The sequence below is a fragment of the Malus sylvestris genome, chromosome 2, assembly GCF_916048215.2.
Source record: "Malus sylvestris chromosome 2, drMalSylv7.2, whole genome shotgun sequence".
In the NCBI taxonomy this organism is placed as follows: Eukaryota; Viridiplantae; Streptophyta; class Magnoliopsida; order Rosales; family Rosaceae; genus Malus; species Malus sylvestris.
Genome location: NC_062261.1, coordinates 36,805,703 through 36,832,451, shown reverse-complemented (window position 1 = coordinate 36,832,451; position 26,749 = coordinate 36,805,703). Strand labels below are relative to the sequence as shown.

At 38.3% G+C, this 26,749-nt stretch overlaps 1 protein-coding gene and 1 long non-coding RNA gene across 4 annotated transcripts; both read left to right on the top strand.

The window, feature by feature from the left end:
* Positions 1-13,559: 13,559 nt before the first annotated feature.
* LOC126598836 (putative disease resistance RPP13-like protein 1) lies at positions 13,560-18,223 on the top strand. 3 transcript variants are annotated; one of them, XM_050265213.1, is made up of 3 exons: positions 13,560-13,777; positions 13,887-15,691; positions 15,762-15,949. In XM_050265213.1, the coding sequence occupies exons 2-3, from the start codon at positions 13,896-13,898 to the stop codon at positions 15,811-15,813; spliced, it is 1,848 nt and encodes a 615-aa protein (XP_050121170.1). In that variant the 5' UTR covers positions 13,560-13,777; positions 13,887-13,895; the 3' UTR covers positions 15,814-15,949. The 3 variants fall into 3 exon arrangements, with proteins under 3 accessions (XP_050121170.1, XP_050121163.1, XP_050121155.1); XM_050265206.1 differs by adding an exon at positions 17,860-18,223 and having other exon boundaries at positions 13,564-13,777; positions 13,887-17,237; XM_050265198.1 differs by adding an exon at positions 17,747-18,223 and having other exon boundaries at positions 13,566-13,777; positions 13,887-17,237.
* Positions 18,224-23,980: 5,757 nt separating this feature from the next.
* LOC126599056 (uncharacterized) lies at positions 23,981-24,636 on the top strand. The gene is made up of 2 exons (XR_007615039.1): positions 23,981-24,056; positions 24,232-24,636. It is a non-coding gene; the product is annotated as an uncharacterized LOC126599056 (long non-coding RNA).
* Positions 24,637-26,749: the final 2,113 nt, after the last annotated feature.

Sequence of the window (26,749 nt, the reverse complement as noted above, 5' to 3'; positions counted from 1 at the left end):
CCAAGTACAACGAACATGGAAAGATTGACAATCACAAAACATGTCTAGTAGCCAAAGGCTACTTACAGAAGCATGGCATAGACTACACAGAGATCTTCGCACCAGTGGCAAGAATGGACACGGTGAGGATGATTATCGCCTTGGCAGCACAAAAAGGTTGGAGGATTTTCCAGCTAGATGTCAAGTCATCATTTCTTCATGGAGAGCTGAGTGAAGAGGTCTATATTGAGCAACCAAAGGGTTACGAGAAGGAAGGAATGGAGCACTTGGTCTACAAGCTACACAAAGCATTGTATGGATTAAAACAAGCTCCACGAGCTTGGTTTAGTCGGATCGAGGCGCATTTTATCAAGGAAGGTTTTCAGAAGTGTGACAGTGAACAAACTTTATTCACAAAAAAGAATGAAGCAGGAAAGATCATCATTGTAAGTATTTACGTTGATGATTTAATTTTTACTGGTAATGACAAAGACATGATGTGTGAATTCAAAAAGTCCATGTTGAGAGAATATGATATGACTGATTTGGGAAGCATGAGATTTTTTCTTGGCATTGAAGTACTTTAAAGAACAAATTGTATTTTCATATATCAAAAAAAATATGCCCTGGAGGTCCTAAAGAGATTTGGAATGTTGGAAAGTAATGAAGTAAGCAGCCCGATTGTCCCAGGTTTTAAGATCAGTAAGGATGAGAATGGAATTACTGTGGATGAGACATACTTCAAGCAATTGGTGGGAAGCTTAATATATTTCACTGCCACAAGACCAGACATGATGTTTGTCACCAGTCTCTTAAGTAGATTTATGGCAAGACCAACTGAGCTTCATCTACAGGCTGCAAAGAGAGCTCTTCGATATTTAAAGGGGACGGTGAATTATGGTATTCAGTACAAGAAAGATGGAGATGATGGACTGTTTGCTTTCACAGATAGTGATTATGCAGGAGATGTAGAGGATAGGAAGAGCACCAGTGGTTATGTGTTCTTGCTAAGTTCGGGTGCTGTGACATGGAGTTCAAAGAAGCAACCTATTGTTACACTGTCTACTACAGAAGCAGAATTTGTAGCAGCTGCAGTGTGTGCATGTCAAGCAATATGGATGAAGAGGGTGCTGAATGAGCTTAAGTATAACAATGAGGCATGTACTCTAATTAGATGTGATAACAGTTCAACCATTAAGCTGTCGAAGAATCCGGTGATGCATGGTCGCAGTAAACATATTGACGTGAGATATCACTTTTTGAGGAATCTCACAAATGAGGGTTCGATTGCTTTGATTCACTGTGGGAGCGAGGATCAGGTGGCAGACATAATGACCAAGCCGTTAAAGGTTGATGTTTTCCAGAGACTTCGAAATATGTTGGGGGTTTGTGAGATTGTTAGTATAAACTAACTGTTTGATGACAGTAAGTTTAAGGGAGAGATTGATAAGTTTGATTGTCCTTTTCGTTGTAGGACTCTATTACTTAGGATTGTTTTGTTTTCAATAAGTTCCTATTATGTAGGAAGACTTGTTCTACGTAGACTATTTCCTTGTGCACGTTACCACTTTCCGTTAGTGTGGATCGTGGGCTGTTTTTAGGGTTTCGTTAACTATGTAAGGCTATATAATAGCCAACATTTCTATTCAATAAATAAGTTATTCTCCCAGTTTGCTTGAGTCAGTTGCAGTATTGCTCTTGGTTTTTGTTCTGGTTCCCAACAATATCAAGAAAGAAAATACCTAAACATTATTAGAGATCCAGAGAAGAAAACACATAAAAGGTTACAACCAAGGAAGAAAAAATCGATAATATCGGCGAAATATCGCCGATATTATCGTTTTTTTAGAGATCCGAAATTTTTTTAACTATCCAAATGATTTTCGTCAAAATATCGCGATATTATCGATAATATCGCGATATTTTTAAAATTATCGATAATATCGCAATATAATATTCAAAAATATTTTAAAATGTTGAAAATATCAACATATACTACACTTGATCAAAGCCCCAAAAGGCTAACCAAGACATGATTTTCTCACCGAGTGAATGTGCCTTTTATAGGCATTCTTGGTATGCTCACTGCCCTCACTGGGCGATGTGGGACTCGACCAAGGAAAAAAAATAGGAATTTCGGCCGAAAATTCATACCCACTTTAAACGGCCATAACTTTGTCAAAACTCAACCAAATCAAGCAAAACAAAAACGAAAGTTGTAGCCCGCGAAGAGACGAAGAGAATGGTACCTCACACAACATCTGAATCGTCGTGTTTTGTCCGGAAAATGCCTCTAAAGTCACTAAGGTCGCCTGAAACTGGGTAAGATTCAAATGAGTATAACTTTTTCAATACTCAACGAAATTGAGTGAAACAAAAATGAAAGTTGTACTACTCGACGAGACAAAGAGATTGATACCTTGAACGCCGGCCAATTCGCCGTGGTTTGGCCGGAAATTGCCTCGAAAGCTACTGAGATCGCCGGAAACTGGGTAAGATTCAAATGAGTATAACTTTTTCAATACGCAACGAAATTGAGTGAAACAAAAAGGAAAGTTGTAGCCCTCGAAGAGACGAAGAGAATGGTACCTCACACGACGTCTGACTCGTTGTGGTTTGGCCAGAAATTGCCTCGAAAGCCACTGAGGTCGCCGGAAACTGGGTAAGATTCAAATGAGTATAACTTTTTCAATACTCAACGAAATTAAGTGAAACAAAAAGGAAAGTTGTACTACTCGACGAGACGAAGAGATTGATACCTTGCACGCCGGCCAACTCACCGTGGTTTGGCCGGAAAACCAAAACGTATTGCCTCAAGGGCTGGTACATGTGAACTTGTGACTCCAACTAGGTAAGAGCCAAATCTAATTTGGGGCCTTCTATCCTATATTTGTGGACAACCATCAAATGCTAAAGATTAAACAAACATAATATGTTCTACTGCTTAGCAAAAAAAGCTACAAACCCTTTGCTTATCAGCAAAAAAAGACAAGTCCTTGCACTAGATATACTTTCAAATTACGTTGAGTAGCAACCTGATATATGTATTCAGACGAATTATAAAACAATTGACACACTCCTGACTTCCAAAATTCAATTCTTTTACTTTATATAAACTTGAAAAAACATAATCGGCATCCAAATTAAAGTTTAGTTTTATTCAATGTATTGATTTTCAATCGTTAATTGATATACTATAATTTGGAACTTCAATGCCTAGACGCATGCTTATGTGTAAGAAATTTAAAATGTCAAATTCGGCACATTAGTCTTCATCATTTTATTCACTTCCCTTTTTTTTTTTTTAATATCCTAAATAAAACCTCCAAATATTGTACTAATTCATTATATATAAATGATTATGGTGTGTTTAGACTTCTTTCATTAATTACTACATATTTTCTACACTCATAATGTTTGTCAGCTCGATATATAATCAACTTGATAATGTTAAATCCATCATGCAATGCATTTCCTTCCAATTTTTTGTGATAAACTAATAGATAATTGACTAAATAAACATCCTACAAAGTTTCAATAAAAATTTCCAAGTTTTTCTTACAATTTCCGTGGTTTCCATGTAATTTTTATCGATATCGATATTTTACCGATATTTCCATCGATATTTCCGTGTTTTCGGACTACCGATATTTCCGATATTACCGATATTTTCTTCCTTGCCTGATATATGTATTCGGACGAATTATAAAACAATTGACACACTCCTGACTTCCAAAATTCAATTCTTTTACTTTATATAAACTTGAAAAAACATAATCGGCATCCAAATTAAAGTTTAGTTTTATTCAATGTATTGATTTTCAATCGTTAATTGATATACTATAATTTGGAACTTCAATGCCTAGACGCATGCTTATGTGTAAGAAATTTAAAATGTCAAATTCGGCACATTAGTCTTCATCATTTTATTCACTTCCCTTTTTTTTTTTTTAATATCCTAAATAAAACCTCCAAATATTGTACTAATTCATTATATATAAATGATTATGGTGTGTTTAGACTTCTTTCATTAATTACTACATATTTTCTACACTCACAATGTTTGTCAGCTCGATATATAATCAACTTGATAATGTTAAATCCATCATGCAATGCATTTCCTTCCAATTTTTTGTGATAAACTAATAGATAATTGACTAAATAAACATCCTACAAAGTTTCAATAAAAATTTCCAATTTTTTCTTACAATTTCCGTGGTTTCCATGTAATTTTTATCGATATCGATATTTTACCGATATTTCCATCGATATTTCCGTGTTTTCGGACTACCGATATTTCCGATATTACCGATATTTTCTTCCTTGCCTGATATATGTATTCGGACGAATTATAAAACAATTGACACACTCCTGACTTCCAAAATTCAATTCTTTTACTTTATATAAACTTGAAAAAACATAATCGGCATCCAAATTAAAGTTTAGTTTTATTCAATGTATTGATTTTCAATCGTTAATTGATATACTATAATTTGGAACTTCAATGCCTAGACGCATGCTTATGTGTAAGAAATTTAAAATGTCAAATTCGGCACATTAGTCTTCATCATTTTATTCACTTCCCTTTTTTTTTTTTTAATATCCTAAATAAAACCTCCAAATATTGTACTAATTCATTATATATAAATGATTATGGTGTGTTTAGACTTCTTTCATTAATTACTACATATTTTCTACACTCACAATGTTTGTCAGCTCGATATATAATCAACTTGATAATGTTAAATCCATCATGCAATGCATTTCCTTCCAATTTTTTGTGATAAACTAATAGATAATTGACTAAATAAACATCCTACAAAGTTTCAATAAAAATTTCCAAGTTTTTCTTACAATTTCCGTGGTTTCCATGTAATTTTTATCGATATCGATATTTTACCGATATTTCCATCGATATTTCCGTGTTTTCGGACTACCGATATTTCCGATATTACCGATATTTTCTTCCTTGGTTACAACAACTCAAAAACTTATATGAGATTATACAAACCACATTTCCATTTTGCAGTTTGTGCATGTTAGGTCAGGAAAAAAAAACAAGGGTAAAAGACTGTTTACCACCCTCATGTTTCGTGGTTTTTAACATTTAGTACATCAAGTTTTTTTCGTCCCAAAGTCATACCTAAAGTGTAAATTTTGGGACAGTCTCATACATCTGTTAGTCAAACTGTTAGTTCTCCCGTTAAGTGATGACGTGGCGCTCTGATTGGACGCCACGTGTCATTAAAAAAATAAAAAATTTATTTAAATAAAAATAATATTAAAAATATTTAAATAAATATTAAAATATTAAAATATTAAAATAATAATAAAATTTTTTTTTTCTTCTTCTTCTTCTTCTTCTGGGTTCGGTTTCTCTTTTTTTTTTTTTTTTTTTCTTCTTCTTCTTCTTCCTCCTCTTTCTCCTTCTTCCTCCTCTTTCCTCCTCCTTCTTCTTCTCCTTCTTCTTCTTCTGGGTTCGGTTTCTCTTCTTTTTTTTTTTTTTCCTTCTTCCTCCTCCTTCTTCTTCTCCTTCTTCTTCTTCCTTCTCCTTCCTCCTCATTCTTCTTCTCCTTCTTTTTCCTTCTTCTTCCTCTTCTTTTCTGGGTTCGGTTTTTTTTTTTTTTTTTTTTTTTCTGTTTTTTTCCTTCTCCTCCTTCCTTCTTAAGAAGGAAGAAGAAGGAGAAGAAGAATGAGGAGGAAGGAGAAGGAAGAAGAAGAAGGAGGAGGAAGGAGAAGGAAGAAGAAAGAGAAGGAGGAAGAAGAAGAAAAAAAAGAAAAAAAAAGAAAAGAGAGAACCGAACCCAGAAGAAGAAGAAGAAGAAGAAAAAAAAACAAAAAAGAAGAAGAAGAAGAAGAGAAGAAGGAAAAAATTTTTTTTTATTATTATTTTATTATTTAAATATTATTTAATATTATTTTTATTTAAATAAATTTTTTATTTTTTTAATGACACGTGGCGTCCAATCAGAGCGCCACGTCATCACTTAACGGTAGAACTAACAGTTTGACTAACAGATGTATGAGACTGTCCCAAAATTTACACTTTAGGTATGACTCTGGAACGAAAAAAACTTGATGTACTAAATGTTGAAAACCACGAAACATGAGGGCGGTAAACAGTCTTTTACCCAAAAAACAAACAAAGTGATCCAATTATTACTCTCCATATTGTAACTTCTACTCTATATATCTTCACTTTATCCTCGTGACTGAAATGGAGTGTTGAAAATCATAAATAGAACACCAATATGACAATGTTAGACCGCATACACGCACATTCATACATCACATCTCAACATTTTCCACTTTTCAGGTGCCAATCTTAATGCAGAGCAATAATACCCATGCGTAACCCACCCATATGCCCCATATGTGCTTGCAAAACCCCACCTATTTCTCACTTTCGACAATTTTTTTTTTTTTTGTATTTTCTAACATAAAAATAAAACCCCACTACCTAAAACTGCATACACGATTGAGAAAAACAATAGTCATTCAAAAAATATACAATATAGAACGCGTTTGAGAAGTAGTTTTTCATAATTCACTTGCATTTTTACTGCAATTGGTTCAAAAAACATTTTGAGCCATTAGATAGATAAACAAGTCACCGAATTCAGACAATTATCACACAAGAGCTAATATTTTCTCAGAATCCAAACACATTAAGGCAACAATTCAACACATTGTCTCGTCAATCAAGGGCTAGAAAGAAATAATCTATAGATATAAAGATGATTGAGAAACAATGAAAGATAGGCACCTGAGCTTTGTGGGCTTGGCCTTGCGTTTGTTGACTAGAGGCTCTCAGAAATTATAATATACTTCATTATTATTTGTTTACAAGAAGGAAGTCCTCTCTTATAGAGGGCCAAAACTACACAACTAGTCCTAGCAAGTGGACAAGCCAAATGATGATTACATGAGGAAAACACCAAAGAGAAAAATAAGGAGAAAAATAAAGTAAAACAAAGTAATGATGGCTAGCTATAAAGTAAAGTGATGATGGCTACCTATAAAGTAAAGTAATGATAGCTAGTTAGAGAAATAATTACAAGTCTATTGTTTATACCAATAATGTCTAGCAGCTATTGTGGATTTGTTGACACTCCCCCTCAAGTTGGTGCATAGATGTCATGAATGCCCAACTTGCTTAGTGAGTTGTGAAATACTGTACTTGTGACTGCTTTGGTGAGCATGTCTGCTAATTGATCTTTAGATTTAACGAATGGAACTTCAATAAGTCTTGCCTCAATTTTTTCTTTAATAAAATGTCTATCCACCTCCACATGTTTGGTTCGATCATGTTGAACCGGATTGTGAGCAATGTCAATTGCAGCCTTGTTGTCACAATGTAGATGCATAGCATACTTGGGCTTAAATCCCAAATCTCTCAGTAAATTCTTCACCCAAAGCAGTTCACATACTCCATGTGCCATGCTTCGATATTCTGCTTCAGCACTTGATCTAGCAACAACCTTTGGTTTCTTACTACTCCAAGAGACTAGATTTCCTCCAACAATAACAAAGTATCCTGATGTTGATCGTCTGTTAGTTACATCACCAGCCCAATCAACATCAGTGTAGCCTTTAACGTCTAGATGATCATGTTTTGAAAACATTAATCCTTTCCCAGGAGCTGACTTTAAATACCTTAAGATACGGTTTACAGCATCCATGTGTGTTTCACTTGGTGCATGTATAAACTGGATTACCATGCTGACTGCATATGCTATATCTGGTCTAGTATGTGCCATGCTCCGATATTCTGCTTCAGCACTTGATCTAGCAACAACCTTTTGTTTCTTACTACGCCAAGAGACTAGATTTCCTCCAACAATAACAAAGTATCCTGATGTTGATCGTCTGTTAGTTACATCACCAGCCCAATCAGCATCATTGTAGCCTTTAACGTCTAGATGATCATGTTTTGAAAACATTAATCCCTTCCTAGGAGCTGACTTTAAATACCTCAAGATACGGTTTACAGCATCCATGTGTGTTTCACTTGGTGCATGTATAAACTGGCTTACCATGCTGACTGCATATGCTATATCTGGTCTAGTATGTGCAAGATATATTAGCTTACTAACAATTCATTGATATCTTTCTTTGTTGGTAGGTATCTGATCAGGATATTCACCAAGTTTGTGATTCAGCTCAATTGGGGTATCTGCTGGTTTGCATGCTAGCATCCCAGTTTCCGTTAAAATATCAAGAACATATTTCAGTTGTGATAGAAACATGCCTTGTTGTGAGCGGGCCACCTCAATGCCCAAGAAATACTTTAAGGCACCAAGTTCTTTAATCTCAAATTCACTTGCTAGATACTTTTGCAGTGCTGCCTTCTCTTCTGGATCATTTCCTGTAAGCACCATGTCATCCACATATACAATAAGAGCAGTGATTTTACCTTTCTTATGCTTTACGAAAAAAATATGATCTGAGTTGCTTTGCTTGTATCCGAAAAATTTCATCGATTTGGTAAATCTTCCAAACCAAGCTCTCGGTGACTGCTTTAAACCATACAACGACTTTTTTAGTTTACAAACGTTGTTGGTCTGATTGGGATCCAGCTTGCATCATGGGGGAAGCTCCATATAAACTTCTTCTTCTAAATCTCCATGCAGGAAAACATTTTTTACATCGAATTGTTGCAAAGGCCAGTCAAGGTTTGCTGCTAGGGATAAGAGTACACGAATAGTGCTTATCTTAGCTATAGGGGCAAAAGTCTCTCCGTAGTCAATGCCATATATCTACATATAACCTTTTACCACTCATCTTGCTTTGTATCACTCAATAATGCCATCTGCATTGAATTTTACTATGTATATCTACCTGCAACCAACTGATTTCTTCCCCTTGGGTAGGTTAGTTAACTCCCAAGTGGAATTTTTCTGGAGTGCCTCCATTTCTTCATTCATTGCACGAGTCAACCTAAGATCTTTCATAGCATCCTCTACACTACAAGGAATAGATACAGTGGATAATTGATTTACAAATGCCTCACATGATGTAGATAGCCTAGGGAGGGACACATGGTTAACAATTGGGTATTTAACCTTGGCTCTAGGATCAGGATCATATAACTGTTTAGGAATCCCTCGAGATTTTCGATGGGGAAGTTGATAATTAGTGGACTCAATTTGACTTGACTCAGGTACGATCTCAATAGAATTAGATTGATCAGTTACCTGTTGATTGTGTTCAGGAGCTGATTGATCATGTGGTATTGTCGAAGAAGGCAATCCCAAGCCATCTGGACTTAATGTTATTGAATATTCTTATGTGTCTAATGTTGGAGTCAATGATTATGTTTCTGCATGTATTGTTTGATTACAGTCGTCTGCCGACTTATCAACATTTATCTCGGTTTTTGAAATTTCTGTAACAATTTTAATGTTGCTAATGTCTTGGGTATCCTCTTCAAACATACTATTCTCCTCCTGAAGGGGATATTCAATGTCTCCCTTAGAAAAATATGTTTCTCCTTCTTGAAACTGGACATCTGCAGTGATGTATAGGAGGATGAAAACATTTGTATCCCTTTTTTGTATAAAAAAAACCCAAGAATACACACCGGAGGGCACATGGATCAAACTTCCCTCGTTGATGTGGATAAACCTGTACATAAGCCACACACCCAAAGACACGTGGTTCTAAGTTTGGGATAGATGGAATGGTGAGAAGGTGGTTAAGTGTTTGGAATGGTGTTTGATATTGGAGAGTACCGGATATTGTTCGATTTATGAGATATGTTGCAGAACACAGTGCCTCCCCCCAAAACTTATGATGCATGTTGGCACCATATAAAGATGCACGAACCACTTCTAAGAGATGTCGATTCTTCCTCTCTGCTACACCATTTTGTTGAGGTGTATAGGCACATGTGGTTTGATGAACAATACCATGCTCTTGCAAATAGTTATGCAAAGCATGATTGACATATTCTCCTCCATTATCAGACCTGAGTGTCTGAATTTTCTTGTCAAACTGAGTTGCAACATATTGATGAAAAATATTGAACTTGGTAGGAACTTCACTCTTGTGCTTCATTGGAAACACCCAGGTCATTCTAGTACAATCATCTATAAATGTCACAAACCATCTAAATCCAGAAGTGGTAAGAATTCTGGTAGGACCCCAAACGTCAAAATGAACGACCATGAATGGCGTAGAACTTTTATTTAATCTTAATGGATAGGAAACACGATGACTTTTGGCCAAAATACAAATTTCACAATGGAAATTGGATTCTTTGAATTGGGGAAAAAGTTCAGGGAATAAAAGTTTAAGATAACCAAATGAGGGATGTCCTAATCGTTTGTGCCATAACCAAATCTTCTTCATTCGGGTTGATTCGTCTCTGCTTACATGATGCACTTAACTCAATCTATTGCTGCATTCTTCCGTTAAGTCCAAATAATATAGTTTGCCCCTTCTAGTACCACAACCAATCACGGCCCTGGTGATTGCAGTGGGTTTAGTTCCTCTTAGGATTTTCAGCTCGCCACTTGTTATACAGTGGGTCTATGATTGCAGGCTGTTTGGTATCACTGGAAAGATGCCCATGCCTTTCTCGACCAGCAATTTTCATCTCTATGACTTGATGCCATAGAGAATAGTTGTTCTCATCAAGTTTAATTCTTGCAGAGAAATTGGAATTATCATTTTGAATGGTGACCTCTTGTGTGGTGGAGTTTGATTCACCTGGTGTGAAGGACTGAATTGGTGGGTCTGATACTTCATCATCACTAGCCATTGTATAGGCTTAAGATCAGTGAAGTTGAAATAAAAATAAAACTGATATGATGATTGAGATATGATATGGCGGAAGCTTTTTTCTATTTTTGAGGTTCAAGAGTCAGTCATGATCGAATGCTCTGATACCATCTCAGAAATTGTAATATACTTCATTATTATTTGTTTACAAGAGGGAAGTCCTCTCTTATAGAGGGCCAAAACTACACAACAAGTCCTAGCAAGTGGACAAGCCAAATGATGATTACATGAGGAAAACACCGAAGAGGAAAATAAGGAGAAAAAGAAAGTAAAGTAAAGTAATGATGACTAGCTATAAAGTAAAGTGATGATGGCTAGCTATAAAGTAAAGTAATGATGGCTAGCTAGAGGAATAATTACAAGTCTATTGTCTATGCCAATAATATCTAGCAGTTATTGTTGATTTGTTGACACAGGCTTCTTGACATCGTTGGTGGGGTAAAACTTAGGGGGCTTGACTGTCGGGGCGTCGGCAACTGCTTTCTCATCGTGGCAGGGGGAAACGCCACCGTTAATGGCCTTGATAGCCCAAAGTCATCACTTGTGGTACATCATGGACCTCGAGTATTTGCCAATCCCTCTAATCAGATCTGGGTTTCTGGCCACCACTGCAATACTCAGCTCCGACGCCATCGCTAACACACGGAGTTGAAGGTGAAGATTCTCTCTCTTCTATCAGTCGCTCGCCTTCTACGAAAGGCTCGGCCACAAAACACACTGGGGAAGAAGGTTGGGGGTGGAGAATTTATCAAATTACTTTAGTCTAAAAGAGGGATTTCAATTGCCCCCATGCGCGACCTGAGATTGAAAGGAATATTCCGTCGCTGAGATGGAATATTTCGTTAAAAACTGACGGAAAGATGACGTCATTACTTGGCGGTGTTAGGGAATCTTCTAGAGAGTTACCAGCATATCCTTCTTCTCCTCCCTTACTTTGGTCTTTGGCGTTGCCGTCGTCCACCGTACACCACTAACACCATCCTTTGCCGTTCACAGTTTGCCCCCATCACAGTCGCCAAAAACTGCGTGCCTGTTCAACCGTAATCGTATACCTATTTTCTAATTACCAATTTACCGTTTATCACCCATTTACCATGTTTTCTACCCATCTACACGTTTTTAACCCATCCATACGTAAATAGAACTAAAATGTTCATTAGCTAACATTGTGGACCAAGCTTATGTAGAGAAAGCAATGTATGGAAGACACCTGAAAATTGTTCTTCTTCCTCTGTCAAAGCTTGTGGTAGTATTACGTTCCGTTCAAATTCATCAATGCTCAATGTGAAAACCTTTTGGGCATCACCTATCCAAAACCCAAGTAGAGATAGAGTTATGACGGATTAGGACACGCTCGATGGGTCTATTACCTGCGATCATGATTGCTTCGGTTCAACAGGCTTTGAGCTTTAAATGTTGTAAAGTATCAGAGCCTTAATCCATACAAGTTATAACTAGCAAAAATTGATCAAAAAACAAAGATGTTGAAAATTTCCAAATTCCCATTACCACAAAGTTTACAACATTAAACTTTCGAATACTCTAATGCTTTAGTCCGTTCAATCACAAAGTCTCATCAATTTCGTTGTCACCAAAAAAGGCCTACAAAAAAAATGTAAACCGAATTACTATCCCCATTAATTTAGGGTTTTAAGGTTTTTTTTTTATATTTATTCATTTATTTTACATATATTAAAATAAATGGTTGAATAGCCACCTATTTATAACTACGGGTAATATCCATAACGGCCCATTTAAATTTCACATGTAGATGGTTATACACATAACCATTTATCTGTTTAAATGATTACCCATAATCGTAACTATGAATTTTAAATGAGCAGTTAACCACATTTATCCATATACATGGTTATTTTGCTTATCCCTAAATGTGAAGAGCTTCTAGCGACTCTGTACAATTAATGATATAATAAATAAATGAATACGCATTAAACATTAAATAAATAAATAAAATAAAAATATTTATATGTTGATGTGGAATTCTAATTAAGGGACTAGAATAAAATATTTAATCCAACAAAATATTCATCAATCTAATAGAATTAAAGTTCATATACCCCCAAAAGTTAATTTCAAAATAACTTCGTTTTCTCTTAGGATTGAAATCATTGATGTTATAACTTACAATATATTCATATTTCAAACAAAATAAAAGTGAAAATTTCTCTATAAATTAAATTGTCCCAACATATAATTTGTCTTAATCTCATTTCTTTCTCGCCTATGTGAGTATGAAGCTAAGTGTTTTTTCAAAGTGCAGAAAGAAAATAGTGTAGGTATTGTGAAATGCGGTATTAATGTCACACATGTGTTTCGTAAGAAAGCTAATAAAAGTGGACTTCGGTGTGTTTTGTGTAAGAAATGTGGACTTTGGTGTAATGCCACACATGGGTTTGTGGAAGAAAGGTAACCAAAGTGGATTTTGATGAGCATTGTATGAAAATGTCACACGAAGGTAAAATATTTTCTTGTATGTAAGAAGTTGTCTGATTAAATTCCTATAAATAGAAGCATGTCTGTAACTTCATTACAACACACCAAATCAAAAGTAAAAAGCAATAAAACTACTATGATACTATCCCCCTTCTCTCTTTATCTACATCCTTTATATAATACATTGCAACCGTTCTGCTTCTAACTCTGGCAAATGTTATCTTTCTCACTTTTGCATATTTATAACAGTAGGGTGGTTGGTGTTTGTCTTCTTTTAGTCGTTGGATTTTGTTTGTCCTATATGAAGCTCAGCCACCTTAACAGTGTTCCACGCCATTGACTAAATCACTCACACAGAAAAAAAAGTCTCCTATCTCCAAATCTTAATCTTAGTATCAAGAACAAGACGGATGTTCAACTCAAGGTTTAAGAACAAGAAATTTTCTTGTATTTTTTCCCAAACTTGTACACGAAAGCCCTATTTTGCGTGTGTTCGTAGTTCCTCCTCGAGACGGTTGTAAGAACAAGATGGTTGTTTGACTCAAGGTTTTTCCTCTAGGTATAATCCCTAATTCTCGCGTATTTATATATGTTGCATGTTCATATATTACGAACACTTAATCGAACTATAGCAATACCATCTCTGAACTCTCAATTCCATTTGCAAGGAAGAAATCATGGCTTTGGAGGTGGTAGGTGGAGCTGTTATGTCCGCTTTCCTTCAGGCGGTATTCGAAAAGATGGCTTCTCCGGAGGTCAGAGAGTTCATCAGAGGAAAGAAACTGACGCAGGGATTACTGAACAAGTTAGAGATCATGTTATTGTCCGTTAATGTTGTTCTTGATGATGCTGAGGAGAAGCAGATAAGTAATTCAGCTGTGAAGCACTGGCTTGAGAAGCTTAAAGAGTCAGTCTATGATGCTGATGACCTTTTGGACGAGATCAAAACAGAAGCGTTAAGCCGCAAGCTGGAAGTTGAAGCTGCTGGCAGTAGCACAAGTCAGGTACAAGAACGCATCTCTTCCTCGCATGGTGCTTTTGACAAATCGGTACTCCCTAAGATACATGAAGTTGTTGATAGACTAAACATCATCTCACAGCAAAAAGATGTCCTTAATTTGAAAGCACATTCCAGCAACAAAACGTCACACACACTACCTTCAACTTCTTTGGTAGAAGAATCCGCTGTGTATGGACGGAATGAGGACAAGGAAGCGGTCGTTAAATTATTATTGACGGATGATGTGAATGACAATAAAACAAATGTTATTCCTGTTGTTGGCATGGGTGGGATCGGGAAGACTACCCTTGCTCAGCTCATATACAACGACGATAGAGTGAAACAACATTTTGATATTCAAGCATGGGTGTGTGTCTCGGAAGACTTTGATGTGGTTAGTAAAACACAGAAAATTTATAGGTCGTTCACTTCAAGAACTTGTGATATGAATGACCTAAATCAGCTTCAAGTTGAACTCAAGGAAGCTTTGAAAGGAAAGAAGTTCCTTCTTGTCCTTGATGATGTTTGGAACGAAAATTATATTCACTGGGATCTGTTAAGGTGCCCTTTTGAGTCTGGTGAACATGGAAGTAAAATCATTGTGACTACACGCAATGGAGGTGTTGCATCTGTAATGGGTACTCTTCCAATTTACTGTCTAATGCCATTATCCGAGGATGATTGTTGGTTGTTATTCGTAAAACATGTGTTCAAAAATGGTGCACTGAGTGGAGACCCAATTCTTGAAGTAATTGGAAGACAAATTGTCAGAAAGTGTAAGGGTCTTCCTTTAGCTGCGAAATCACTTGCAGGCCTTTTACGATGTAAGTTAAATGTGGAGGACTGGGAAAAGATATTGAAGAGTGACTTATGGGATAAGTCAAATAAAGAGAGTAACATTCTGCCAGCACTATGGTTGAGCTACCATTATCTTTCTCCACATCTCAAACGTTGTTTTGCATATTCTTCGATATTCCCCAAAGATTATGAATTCAAGAAATCAGAATTGGTACTTTTGTGGATGGCAGAGGATCTCTTACAACCTGAAGTGAATGAAAGGGCAGAAGAAGTTGGAGAGGAATACTTCGATGATCTAATCTCAAGGTCATTTTTTCAACATGTATCAACTGAAGATGGGGAGTCGTTTTTCACCATGCATGACCTAATCAACGATTTAGCAAAGTTTGTATCCGGAGACTTTTGTGTTAGGCTGGAGAAGAATGTCTCGGTGAACATTGTGAGCAAGGCCCGTCACTTTTCATATATGAAAACACATGATCCTGGTTTTGAAAAATTTGACGCCAAACATTTGCGTACCTTCCTACCATTATCATTATCATATGATTCTTTTTCAGTGATGGGCAAGGTACTATATGATTTATTGCCAACCCTACAATGTTTGAGAGCGCTCAGTTTATCAGGATATGATGTCACAGAGTTGCCTAATTCAGTTGGCAACTTAAAACATCTCAGGTACTTGAACTTGTCAAATACCTTAATCGAAATGTTACCTGATACATTGTGTTCTTTGTATAACTTACAGACGTTGTTGCTGTCACATTGTCAAGCTCTTGTTCAGTTGCCAAGCAACTTGAGAAAACTAATCAAATTGCGCCATCTTGATATCAGAGATACAAAGTTAAGAAAGATGCCAATGCAGATGGATAAATTGAAAGATCTGCAAACATTAAGTGATTTTTTCTTGGACAAAGATACTGGACATAACATTGTAGAGTTAAAAGAGCTTCCGAATTTGCATGGAAAACTTTGTATTTCAGGGCTTCATAATGTTGCGCAGGTTGGGGATGTCATGAATGCAAATATCAAGGACAAGAAGCATCTGAATGAACTAGTTTTAAAATGGGGAGCTGATAGTAACAATTCACAGAAGGATAGAGAAATGCTTGGCAACCTCCAACCTCACACAAACGTTAAAAAGCTAACTATCGACTCTTATGGAGGTACAAGTTTTCCGAGTTGGTTAGCAGAACTAGTTTTTCTTAGACTTGTGAATTGTCGATACTGTTTCATGTTGCCACCACTACCCTCCCTCAAGGAACTTTTTATTGAAGGGTTAAATGGTGTGGTGTCGCTGGGCCCTGAGTTTTATGGTGATGATACAAGTGGAACGAAGCCATTTAGTTCTCTACAAATTTTGGAATTCTGCAATATGCAGGAGTGGCATGAGTGGTCATATAACGAAGAAGGTAAAGAAGCTTTTCCTAAACTTTGCCAGCTTCGTCTGTTGGAATGTCCTAAGCTAACCCGGATATTACCTTTGGACTACTTTCCAAAGCTGGAAACACTCGAAATGCGCTCAGCTAACGTGGAATTCCTTACTATTTCACAAGAATCAGAACTCTTATCCATCAGTAAACTGGATATATATTTTTGTCCAAATTTTGTATGTTTTTCCAATGGAGTTCTGCATGCACCACACTTGACCAAGATCAGTATTTGGGGATGCAAAAAACTGAGGTCGCTGCCAGAACAGATGCACACTCTTCTCCCTTCTCTTCGTAACTTGTGGATAGTAGATTGTCCAGAGCTGGAATCATTTCCAGAAGGGGGATTGCCTTCAGAATTAAGTTCACTTTATATCCGTTCGTGCAAGAAACTCATTGCAAATCGTATGCAGTGGGGTCTAGGAAGACTCACCTCTCTTGTAGACTTGGCACTGAGCTTCGAAGAATGTGAAGAAGTAGGTGCATTTCCAGAGGAGGGGCTGCTGCCCTCGTCTTTGACTACTCTCTCCATCATAGATATGTTGAATCTTAAGAACATAGACGGAAAGGGATTAAGACAATTGATCTGTCTTGAAAGATTGACAATATGGCGATGTCCTGAGCTCCAGTGCTTGCCGGTTGAAGGGCTACCCGCCTCTCTTTCTCATCTAAGCATCAGGAGTTGCCCTTTGTTAAAACTACGGTGCCAGAGACAGACAGGGGAAGATTGAACCAAGATTGCTCACATCCCCAACATAGAGATTGAATGGGAAGAGATATGACGTCTTCTTATGGTAATTTTCCCATTGTCTCTCAGTTACTTATTTTTTCAATTTTTCATTATTGTCTAATTTCGTTGCGAATTTGAATATGTTGATAGATAGTTTTCTTCTCCTTCTCATACTACAACCAGAATATACACACAGATATATATATATATATATGTGTGTGTGTATGTATGTATGTATACACGCGCACACACTTGCTTTTAGATATGTATTGACAATCTGCTATTATTTTTTCTTAAACTCACAGAAAATTTCGCCTCCCTTTCGTTAGTTGAATTTCGCTATTAAACCGCTTGAAAATTTGAGGCATTTGATTACAATGTTCTTATTGTTTAGTTATAACTTGTAACAGTATTTAGAGTTACTTCTTTTACCATACAATTTGCAGACGAGTCTAGTGCTAATTTTCATTCCGATCATTAAATTTGTATGGACACCGAAAGGAAATTTACTCGAGGTGACTCAAAAATTATTGTTGTTTTGGACTGAGACAGTTGAACCTTACTTCTTTCCAGATGCTTGAATTGTTTGCAACTATTTCCATCGTATGGCACTTCAGAAGTACATCACTGTTGGATAAGGTGTCTTTCAACTCTCACCTTTCTAGTCTTCTGAAAGTATGCATCAGTGACCGTGGGACCGCACGCGGATGTTGTCAGTTTCAAGATTCTCTCTTCAAGTCACTGCCAGAGGAATGTCGAAATTGGAAGGGGGATGTTCTCGCGTTCCAGACGTGGAAATCCGTTGGTCGCATTTCCGGTTGCGGTAACGGTCCAATTTTCTGTGTTTACAAGCTCAAATTCAACAGGGCATTGCAACCTTTGCTTCCAACTTCTTTGTCATGGTGAAATATACTGAACATAGGAAAGTACAAGAAACTTTTAATCTTCCAGTAGTTCTCTCAAGTGAAAATTGGACGGCTAAGATCACTGCTTTTCGATATAGACATTTTTAATCAATATTATTTTAAATAAATAATTTTTATTGATTAATTATTGATTCATCGTCATTATGACTCTTTAAAGTAGGGAGGATGGTTGAAGTACAACTTTTTTAGATAACTCCTAAAATAACATTTTAATATTTTTAGCTAAAACTTTGATATAAACTGAGAGCACGGTTGGAGAGGCTCTTAGTGGCTTTCGATCTCGGCCCAATAATGAATATTTAGTCCTTGTGATATTCTCAGCCCTTAAATGGATGTCAATGATTTTATCTAGTTTGGAATTTGATTGTAAAGACCATCTACAAAGGAAATGTTAAATTATAACAGTCAAATTACAATTGATGATTGATGTGGCAATCTGAAGTATTATGTCAAATTTTGTACGTCTCCAACCAAATTGTCAAATGTTATTTTATTATTTAAATAGAGCTTTAAATGGTTGTAATTATTTTAAAAAAAAATGTTAAAAACAAAATTCTTATTGGTTGAAATGTTAGTGGAATAAGGGACTCACCATTAAAATGAATTAAAAACAAATTTGACTCAAAATCACAAAAGATTTTTTTTTTATGTCAAATATGTGCAGTGGCATTCCATCTAGAATTTTGACATCTCCTAAAAGATCATATTTAGGCATGATGAGATAGAGATAGAGTCTCGTCAGGAGAGGGCGTCTGATGAGATAAGTGCCGAGATATCCATGTGTGTGTCGATAAGCCACAGTCCTAATAGGGTTCTACCACTCGGGACACTTGGTCATCACGAAATTTATCCTTATAAACAAATGGTTTTGCAATGTATAAAGAATCTTCAACTCAACACAAATAAATGCTATGACCGAAACTCTCTCACATTCTTGAGAAAAATACTAATTACTTCACTAACTTTCGTCAACACATATTCAAATCAGTTAAACATCACTTGGTTGAGAAACCGGCACCATATTCAATTTGGTTAAACATCATTTGAGTCGTAGATTCGTTCTGTCTAAGAGTATCTTTAATTTGGTTAAACAACACTACTTCTATTCCAGTTGGTTATCTATCCAAGTCTTTGTCGGCGAGGAGTCCTTGAGTCTCTCACTAGACAAGGTCACTTCACTAGCTTTCTTGGCAAAGTGATGTTTTACCAGGGTAATTAGTGTTTGGCACATTGAAAGCCGAACTATTATTGAGCATTACAATTGTTGATGCACAAAATCAGCGAAGACTTTGGTACAACAGAAAGTGTCAGGTTTTGTGACCTTCGCTTGGTTGCTTGGTTGCTTCAGTCACTAGTGAGGATAAGTACGTAAATGAATAGAGACAGAGAAGCAAACACAGGATGTACGTGGTTCACCCAGATTGGCTACGTCCACGGAGTAGAGGAGTTCTTATTAGTAGTGAAGGGCTTACACAAGTACAAAGGATCAAGCTCTCAATTTAGTGAGTTCTTGTGAATGATTTAACACAAAATGGCATTAGGCAATATTGTGGGGGAATGACCCCTATTTATAGAAAAACTTGTAGCTTTGTCACATTGACATGTGTCATGTTATGATTGGTTCTTGATGTTGACACGTGCTGCGCTCTGATTGGCTTCTAATCTTGACACGTGTCGAGTAGTGATTGGCCTCCTGGTCGGAGGGGAACTCTTCTGGGTCCTTGACAGTATAGCGTTGGCCGGTGCTCGGTAGTTTCGGGATTGGTCAAGTATGGTACAAACAGTGCTCCCCTAAGTTCCCGAGTGAGGGAAACTCCTCGGTTGGGGACTTGCAAGATCAAATCCCTTGAGTAATCACGAAACTTCTAAGTACCGAAGTGTGGTCTGATCTTCATCTGCCCTTCTCTGGAAGTACTTTTCCTCCATCCGGGAATGGTGTATTTAGCTGATGTTGACGCACAAGGTAATGTATCAATTTCACTTGAAGCTTAGTTGTAGTTTCGGGCTTAGTCAAGTGTGATACAAACCCTATAGTAGGAGTCCCCCAAGTCGCCGAGCTAGGAGATCTGCCGAAAGAGGTGACAGACAAGGTAAGCAGTCAAACTTCCAAGTAAGCAACCCAGGATCAGAGGTTTGACTTCGGCTTCCGGTTGATTGTTCTCATTCTCCTTGTCTCTCATTCAACTGCCAGGATAAGGAGAAGCAAATGGATAAGAGATGATATGAGATACTTTTGCTTTTGAAGAAGTAACTTTCCACAGGCTTATTCTTGAACTGTGCTGGAGGGTTTTCTGGTGCCCTTCAGAGTATAAGGCCGACTCAAAAATTTGAGGGTCAAAACAAGTCCATCAAATCTAGAGTACGTTCGACCTTGATGATATGGGATACTTTTGCTGTTGACGGAATAATGAATGTGGTATGGAAAGGTGTCGTGCTGTAGTGATCTGTTTCAGCTCACCGTTGAACCTTCTGCTTCAATCTTTTGCATGGCAGAAGTGGTGTGCAACCTTTGCATTTAAATGGTCCTTCCGAACATTCCTTCATAGTGACTCATCCACGCTTGGCAGCTTCAGTGTAAAGAGCCAAGATCTGATCAACTGTCATGAGGTATTTGCCGGTGGAATTCGTGACCTTGACAGCAGTTGAGGATGAGTACTCGAGAGCAATGCTAAGTAAGCAACCAGGCAAAGGCTCCAGGCAGTCAGTTCCAAATTGGAGGTTTGATTTCAGGTTCCGACTGACTGCTCTCTTTCTCCTTGTCCTGCAGGTGTGGACAAGGACAAAGACAAAGATAGGGAGAAAGCATGATATGGGATACTCTTGCTTTCGACCCTGATGATATGAGATACTCTTGTTCTTGGTGTGGCTTATTTGCTGAGGTATTATCGGGGGGAAATAAAGCTGAGTATTTCGAGAGGTTATGTTGAGGGTGCCTTTTCGAATGCGAGAAAGGGTTGAGCATTTTTGCAGGTTTGCCTGTCCGTTGAGGAGGGAGGTCAATGTATATAGGGATTTCCCAATAACAAGTAGTAATGCTATTCCTTTACCCTTCTTGGTCACAGCAATGTAGTGGGAGCTTCCAGCTTCACGTGTTTTAATTTTGTCAGAGCACTTTGAAAAAGTGGTATGTGGTATCTGGAAAGCTGATGTTACGTGTGAAGATTACAGACAAGCTTTATCTAAGGAAATCTGGCTCTCGAAGTTCTGAGAGTTGTGCCTCTTCGGTTTTCGAACAAGCAATCCCGTCGAGGATCTGACTCTCGAGATTCGGAAAGCGGTGCTACTCCGGTTTTTTAGAAAGTAATTATGTTGGGAGTCTTTTCTCGAATGTGAGTAAAGGTTGGACGTTCTTGCCAACCTGTCTTGCCGCAAAACCCGGAGGTCGACACACATAGGGACTTTCCAGTTGTCAAGCAGTGGTGCTGTTCCTTTACCCTTATGGGTAATAGTAGGGTAGCTGGAACTTCGAAATTCTCGTGCCTAAACTTTGTCAGAGATCTTTGACAAAGTTATATGTGGTACCCGAGGAGTTGATGGTGCATATGGAGAGCGGTGATTGAACAGTAAGATTCACGTGCTTTCTACTTCACCAGAAATCTTCGACAGATTGCCCGTAATTTCCGCAAAGCTGAGTGTGCATGTGACAGGTGCTGACGAGGCTGAAAAAGCAGGTGCTTCTTCGATTTCTGAGATCGGCCCTCGTGGTCTCTGAGCAGCCCAGCTTTTGAGAAAGCAAACGCCTCTTCGATTTCTGAGATCGGCCCTCGTGGTCTCTGAGCAGCCCAGCTTTTGAGAAAGCAAACGCCTCTTCGATTTCTGAAGCTCCGTCGAGTGCAGATTTTTATAGAGGCTGGCATTAAGTTCCACAGCACACTTGAATCTCTACCAGTAGAAGCTCATTTCTTGCACTTCTAAGATCTTGATTTGTCTGACCTCTTCCTTCTTCAACACATTTGAAAATGTCTGGACCCTCCGACCGTCGTTTTGACTTGAACCTTGGAGAAGAGACAGCCACGCCTTCTCCAGACAACATATGGCGCCCATCCTTCATATCCCCTACTGGTCCTCTTACCGTTGGGGATTCTGTGATGAAGAATGATATGACCGCTGCAGTGGTGGCCAGGAACCTTCTCACTCCCAAAGATAATAGACTACTTTCCAAACGGTCTGATGAGTTGGCTGTTAAGGACTCTCTGGCTCTTAGTGTTCAGTGTGCAGGTTCTGTGTCTAATATGGCCCAACGCCTATTTGCTAGAACCCACCAAGTTGAATCATTGGCTGCTGAAGTGATGAGTCTCAAACAGGAGATTAGAGGGCTCAAGCATGAGAATAAGCAGTTGCACCGGCTCGCCTATGACTATGCTACAAACATGAAGAGGAAGCTTGACCAGATGAAGGAATCTGATGGTAAGGTTTTACTTGATCATCAGCGGTTTGTGGGTTTGTTCCAAAGGCATTTATTGCCTTCGTCCTCTGGGGCTGTACCTGGTAATGAAGCTTCAAATGATGAACCTCCAATGCCTCCTCCTTCTGGGGTTTTGTCAAGTACTGAGGCTCCGGATAACCACCCTCCGGTGCTTTCTCTTTCTGGGGCTCTACCGACTGCTGAGACTTCCCCTAAGCAACCTTTGTGAAGGCTCCCTTTTGTTTGTTTATTTTGACTCATGTATATGTACATATTTGTGGCTTATCGAAAATATTAATAAATAAGCTTTGCTTCATTTCAACATATTGTGTTAAATACACCAAAGCCTTCTTCATAAAGTTCTTTGAATTTTTGCTTTTGTTGAAACCTGTATTGTTGAAGCTTTGTGAGTGAAGCATGTAGTTTGAGGTAGTGTTCCCTTAATTTCCCGAGTGAGGAAAACTTCTCGGTTGGAGACTTGAAAAATCCAAGTCACTGAGTAGTCACGAACTTTTGAGTACCAAGGCGTAGTAGCATATGGTGGGAGTCCCCCAAGTCTCTAGTCGAGGGAGTTGACGAATGAGGTGTCTTGCTAATAGTCCATGTCGTAAGTACCAAAACTTCATTCTTTTGTTTTCTAAGTGGTAGCCCCGGACTTTTTCTTCATAGATTTTGTTTATGAAGGTTGCTAGGCCCGAATAAGTGGAATTGCAGAAGGTGTAACCGTTGGTGCATTAACATCATAATGGAAGCATCACAATGATGGAAGCATCACAATGATGAAAGCATCATAATGATGAAAACACCATAATGATGAAACATCATAATGATGTTTCTTTGGTGGAATTGTTTTTCATTTCCCCTAACAACCGGAATTGTTTTTCAACATAACACCATCATCTGTAGGTCGAATCACAAAGTTGTCTTCATGAAAGTTGTTCGTTAATTCCTTAACTACAACATATCCAAATTGGAGAGCCATCGGAGCAGTACAACTCCAGAAATCCAGGTATGATGAGTGACTGTTTATCATTTGTCTGTCAACCCGTCAGATTTGTTGTGAGCTTTGAAACTCTATTTTCTCTTGCTCAGATCAGCATGCTTTCTTCATTGAAGTTGTTCCTCAGCTTGTGAACTACAACATATCCAAATTTGAGATCCCTCGGAGCTGTATAACTCAAGAAACTCAGGTATGATGAATGACTGGTTATTATTTTTCTGTCAACCCGTCAGATTTGTTGTGAGCTTCGAAACTCCATTTTCTCTTGTTCAGATCGGTATGCTTTCTTCATTGAAGTTGTTCCTCAGCTTGTGAACTACAACATATCCAAATTTGAGATCCCTCGGAGCTGTATAACTCAAGAAACTCAGGTATGATGAATGACTGGTTATTATTTTTCTGTCAACCCGTCAGATTTGTTGTGAGCTTCGAAACTCCATTTTCTCTTGTTCAGATCGGTATGCTTTCTTCATTGAAGTTGTTCCTCAGCTTGTGAACTACAACATATCCAAATTTGAGATCCCTCGGAGCTGTATAACTCAAGAAATTCAGGTATGATGAATGACTGGTTATTATTTGTCTGTCAACCCGTCAGATTTGTTGTGAGCTTCGAAACTCCATTTTCTCTTGTTCAGATCGGTATGCTTTCTTCATTGAAGTTGTTCCTCATCGACTCTTTCATAACATATCAAAACTTCAGGATGAACTAACGGTTAAATATTTCCAGATCTTCGAAACATCACAACAGCTTCGAAATCTGCAAGAAGCCGACTATCATGTTTGGAGCTTCAACACTTTAATTTCCGTCGCTCAAACAGAAATGGTTCCTTCTTGAAAGTTGTTCATATGCTCAAGAACTATAGGGTGTCCAAAATTCAGCTCCATTGGAGAAGAGCAGAGGTTGCAGAAATTTGATAGATGAAAGGAGGCGGAAGAGGGAGAGAGAGAAAAAGTCTCCTGGGTTGGATTTCTATTTTGGGGCAGATTCCAATTTTTGTAGCACCTTCATTATTGATGAATTGCTTGTACTTTTGTCCATTATGAAATTTGGGACTTTGGCTTGTTGTTGGATCTATTATAATATGTTTGAGAACATATATAAGTGAATAAATAAGAAGGAAAATTTTGGGCCCTTGTGGGTGTAAAACAAAAAATGTTTATGTTTACCCAAGTGTTTTTGTACAAGTTCAAGGGCATCTTGGGTTTTGTGAACAAAATTTGTTTATTTGGAGCAAGGTTTTGTGTTGAAGCTTTGTAGGTGAAGCTTTGGTGTTGAAGCTTTGTGGGTGAAGTTTTGGAGGTGAAGCTTTTCGGGTGAAGCTTGTTGGGTGAAGCTTTTTAGGTGAAGCTTTGTGGGTGAAGCTTTTTAGGTGAAGCTTTTCGGGTGAAGCTTTTTGGGTGAAGCTTTTTAGGTGAAGCTTTTCGGGTGGAGCTTTTTGGGTGAAGCTTTTTAGGTGAAGCTTTGATGGTGAAGCTTTTTGGGTGAAGCTTTTTAAGTGAAGCTTTTTGGGTGAAGCTTTTTAGGTGAAGCTTTGATGGTGAAGCTTTTTGGGTGAAGCTTTTTAAGTGAAGCTTTTTGGGTGAAGCTTTTTAGGTGAAGCTTTGATGGTGAAGCTTTGGAGGTGAAGCTTTTCGGGTTAAGCTTTTTAGGTGAAGCTTTGGAGGTGAAGCTTTGGAGGTGAAGCTTTTCGGGTGAAGCTTTTTTTTTTTTTTTTTTTTTTTTTTTTTGGCGCTTGACACGGTCTTCATTTGCTTGTTTTGTAGTGACTGTGGAAGACGGATTGCTTTTTGATTGAGAAGGGTTCTGGCATCGCTTGCTATGAATGTAAAAGAGTGAGGGCTGAGTTGGCTAAATTACCTCTTTATTGAATTCATTGCCAAATGGCCTTCATTACATAGGATGCCGAACGGCTATAGCTCAACACTTGTACATCGTGAGTCTATTTGTAGTAGTACTTCAAGTGATCAGCGTTCCATGGATGGCCAAGGGTCTTGCCATCGGAGCTTCTAAGTGTGTAAGAGCCAGGGCGACTGATGCCAATGACTTCATACGGTCCATCCCAGTTTGGACTAAGTGTGCCTTCACTCGGGACTCTGTCGCAGAGTAATCTTTTCTTTAAGACCCAGTCTCCTATTTTGAAAGAACGAGGCTTGACCCTAGAGTCATAATAGTTGGAGATGCGCTGCTTGTAGGCGACATTCCTCAAGTGAGCTTGGTTTCTGTGTTCCTCGACTAAATCCAAGTTGAGGGTGAGTTGTTTGTCATTTTCACTTTGAATGTAGTTCTGGACTCGGAATGTTGCTTGCTCGAGCTCAACAGGGACAACCGCCTCTGTGCCAAAGGCAAGTGAGAATGGAGTTTCTCCTGTTGAAGTCCGATATGAAGTGCGATATGACCAAAGAACTTGGGGTACAAATTCTGGCCAACAGCCTTTAGCTTTGTCCAAGCTGGTTTTCAAAGTGCGCTTGATTATTTTGTTGATGGCCTCAACTTGTCCATTAGACTGGGGATGAGCTGGAGAGGCAAAGCATAAGTTGATGTTGAACTTAGAGCAGAACAACCTGAACTTCTTGTTGTCAAACTGTCGCCCATTGTCAGTGACTATCGCATTGGGAATGCCGAATCTACAAAGGATGTTCTTCCACACGAAGTCTTCTATCTTTGCCTCAGTAATGGTTGCCAAGGGTTCTACTTCGGCCCACTTTGTGAAGTAGTCCACTGCAACGACTGCGTAACAGACTTTGCCCTTCCCTGCCGGCATTGGGCCGATCAAATCAAGTCCCCACTGGGCGAAGGGCCAAGGGCTGATCATAGGAGTAAGAGGCTCTGGAGGGGAATGAGGATTAGTTGCATATCGTTGACATTTGTCACATGAGCGGGATACTTTGATGGCATCCTGGTGGAGTGTTGGCCAGTAATATCCTTGGCGAAAAGTCTTGTGTGCTAGGGACCGAGATCCAGCATGATCTCCACAGACTCCCTCATGTATTTCCCGAATGACGATTTCCGCCTCGGCAGGCGTAAGACACCTTAAGTATGGCAGGCTAAAACCTCGCTATTGTGGCGATACCCTTGACGCGGGTTTGACCCACTGCATTGACTGCCTGGGGGCAAGCGCTATTGTGGCGATACCCTTGGTTATCGGGATAGTGTCCCTTACTCTTTTTACTGAAAGGAGAGTGGTGAGGATGGAAATCCTTCCTCTTGCCTTGAAATTGATATGTCTGTTGATTCGGTGAAGCAT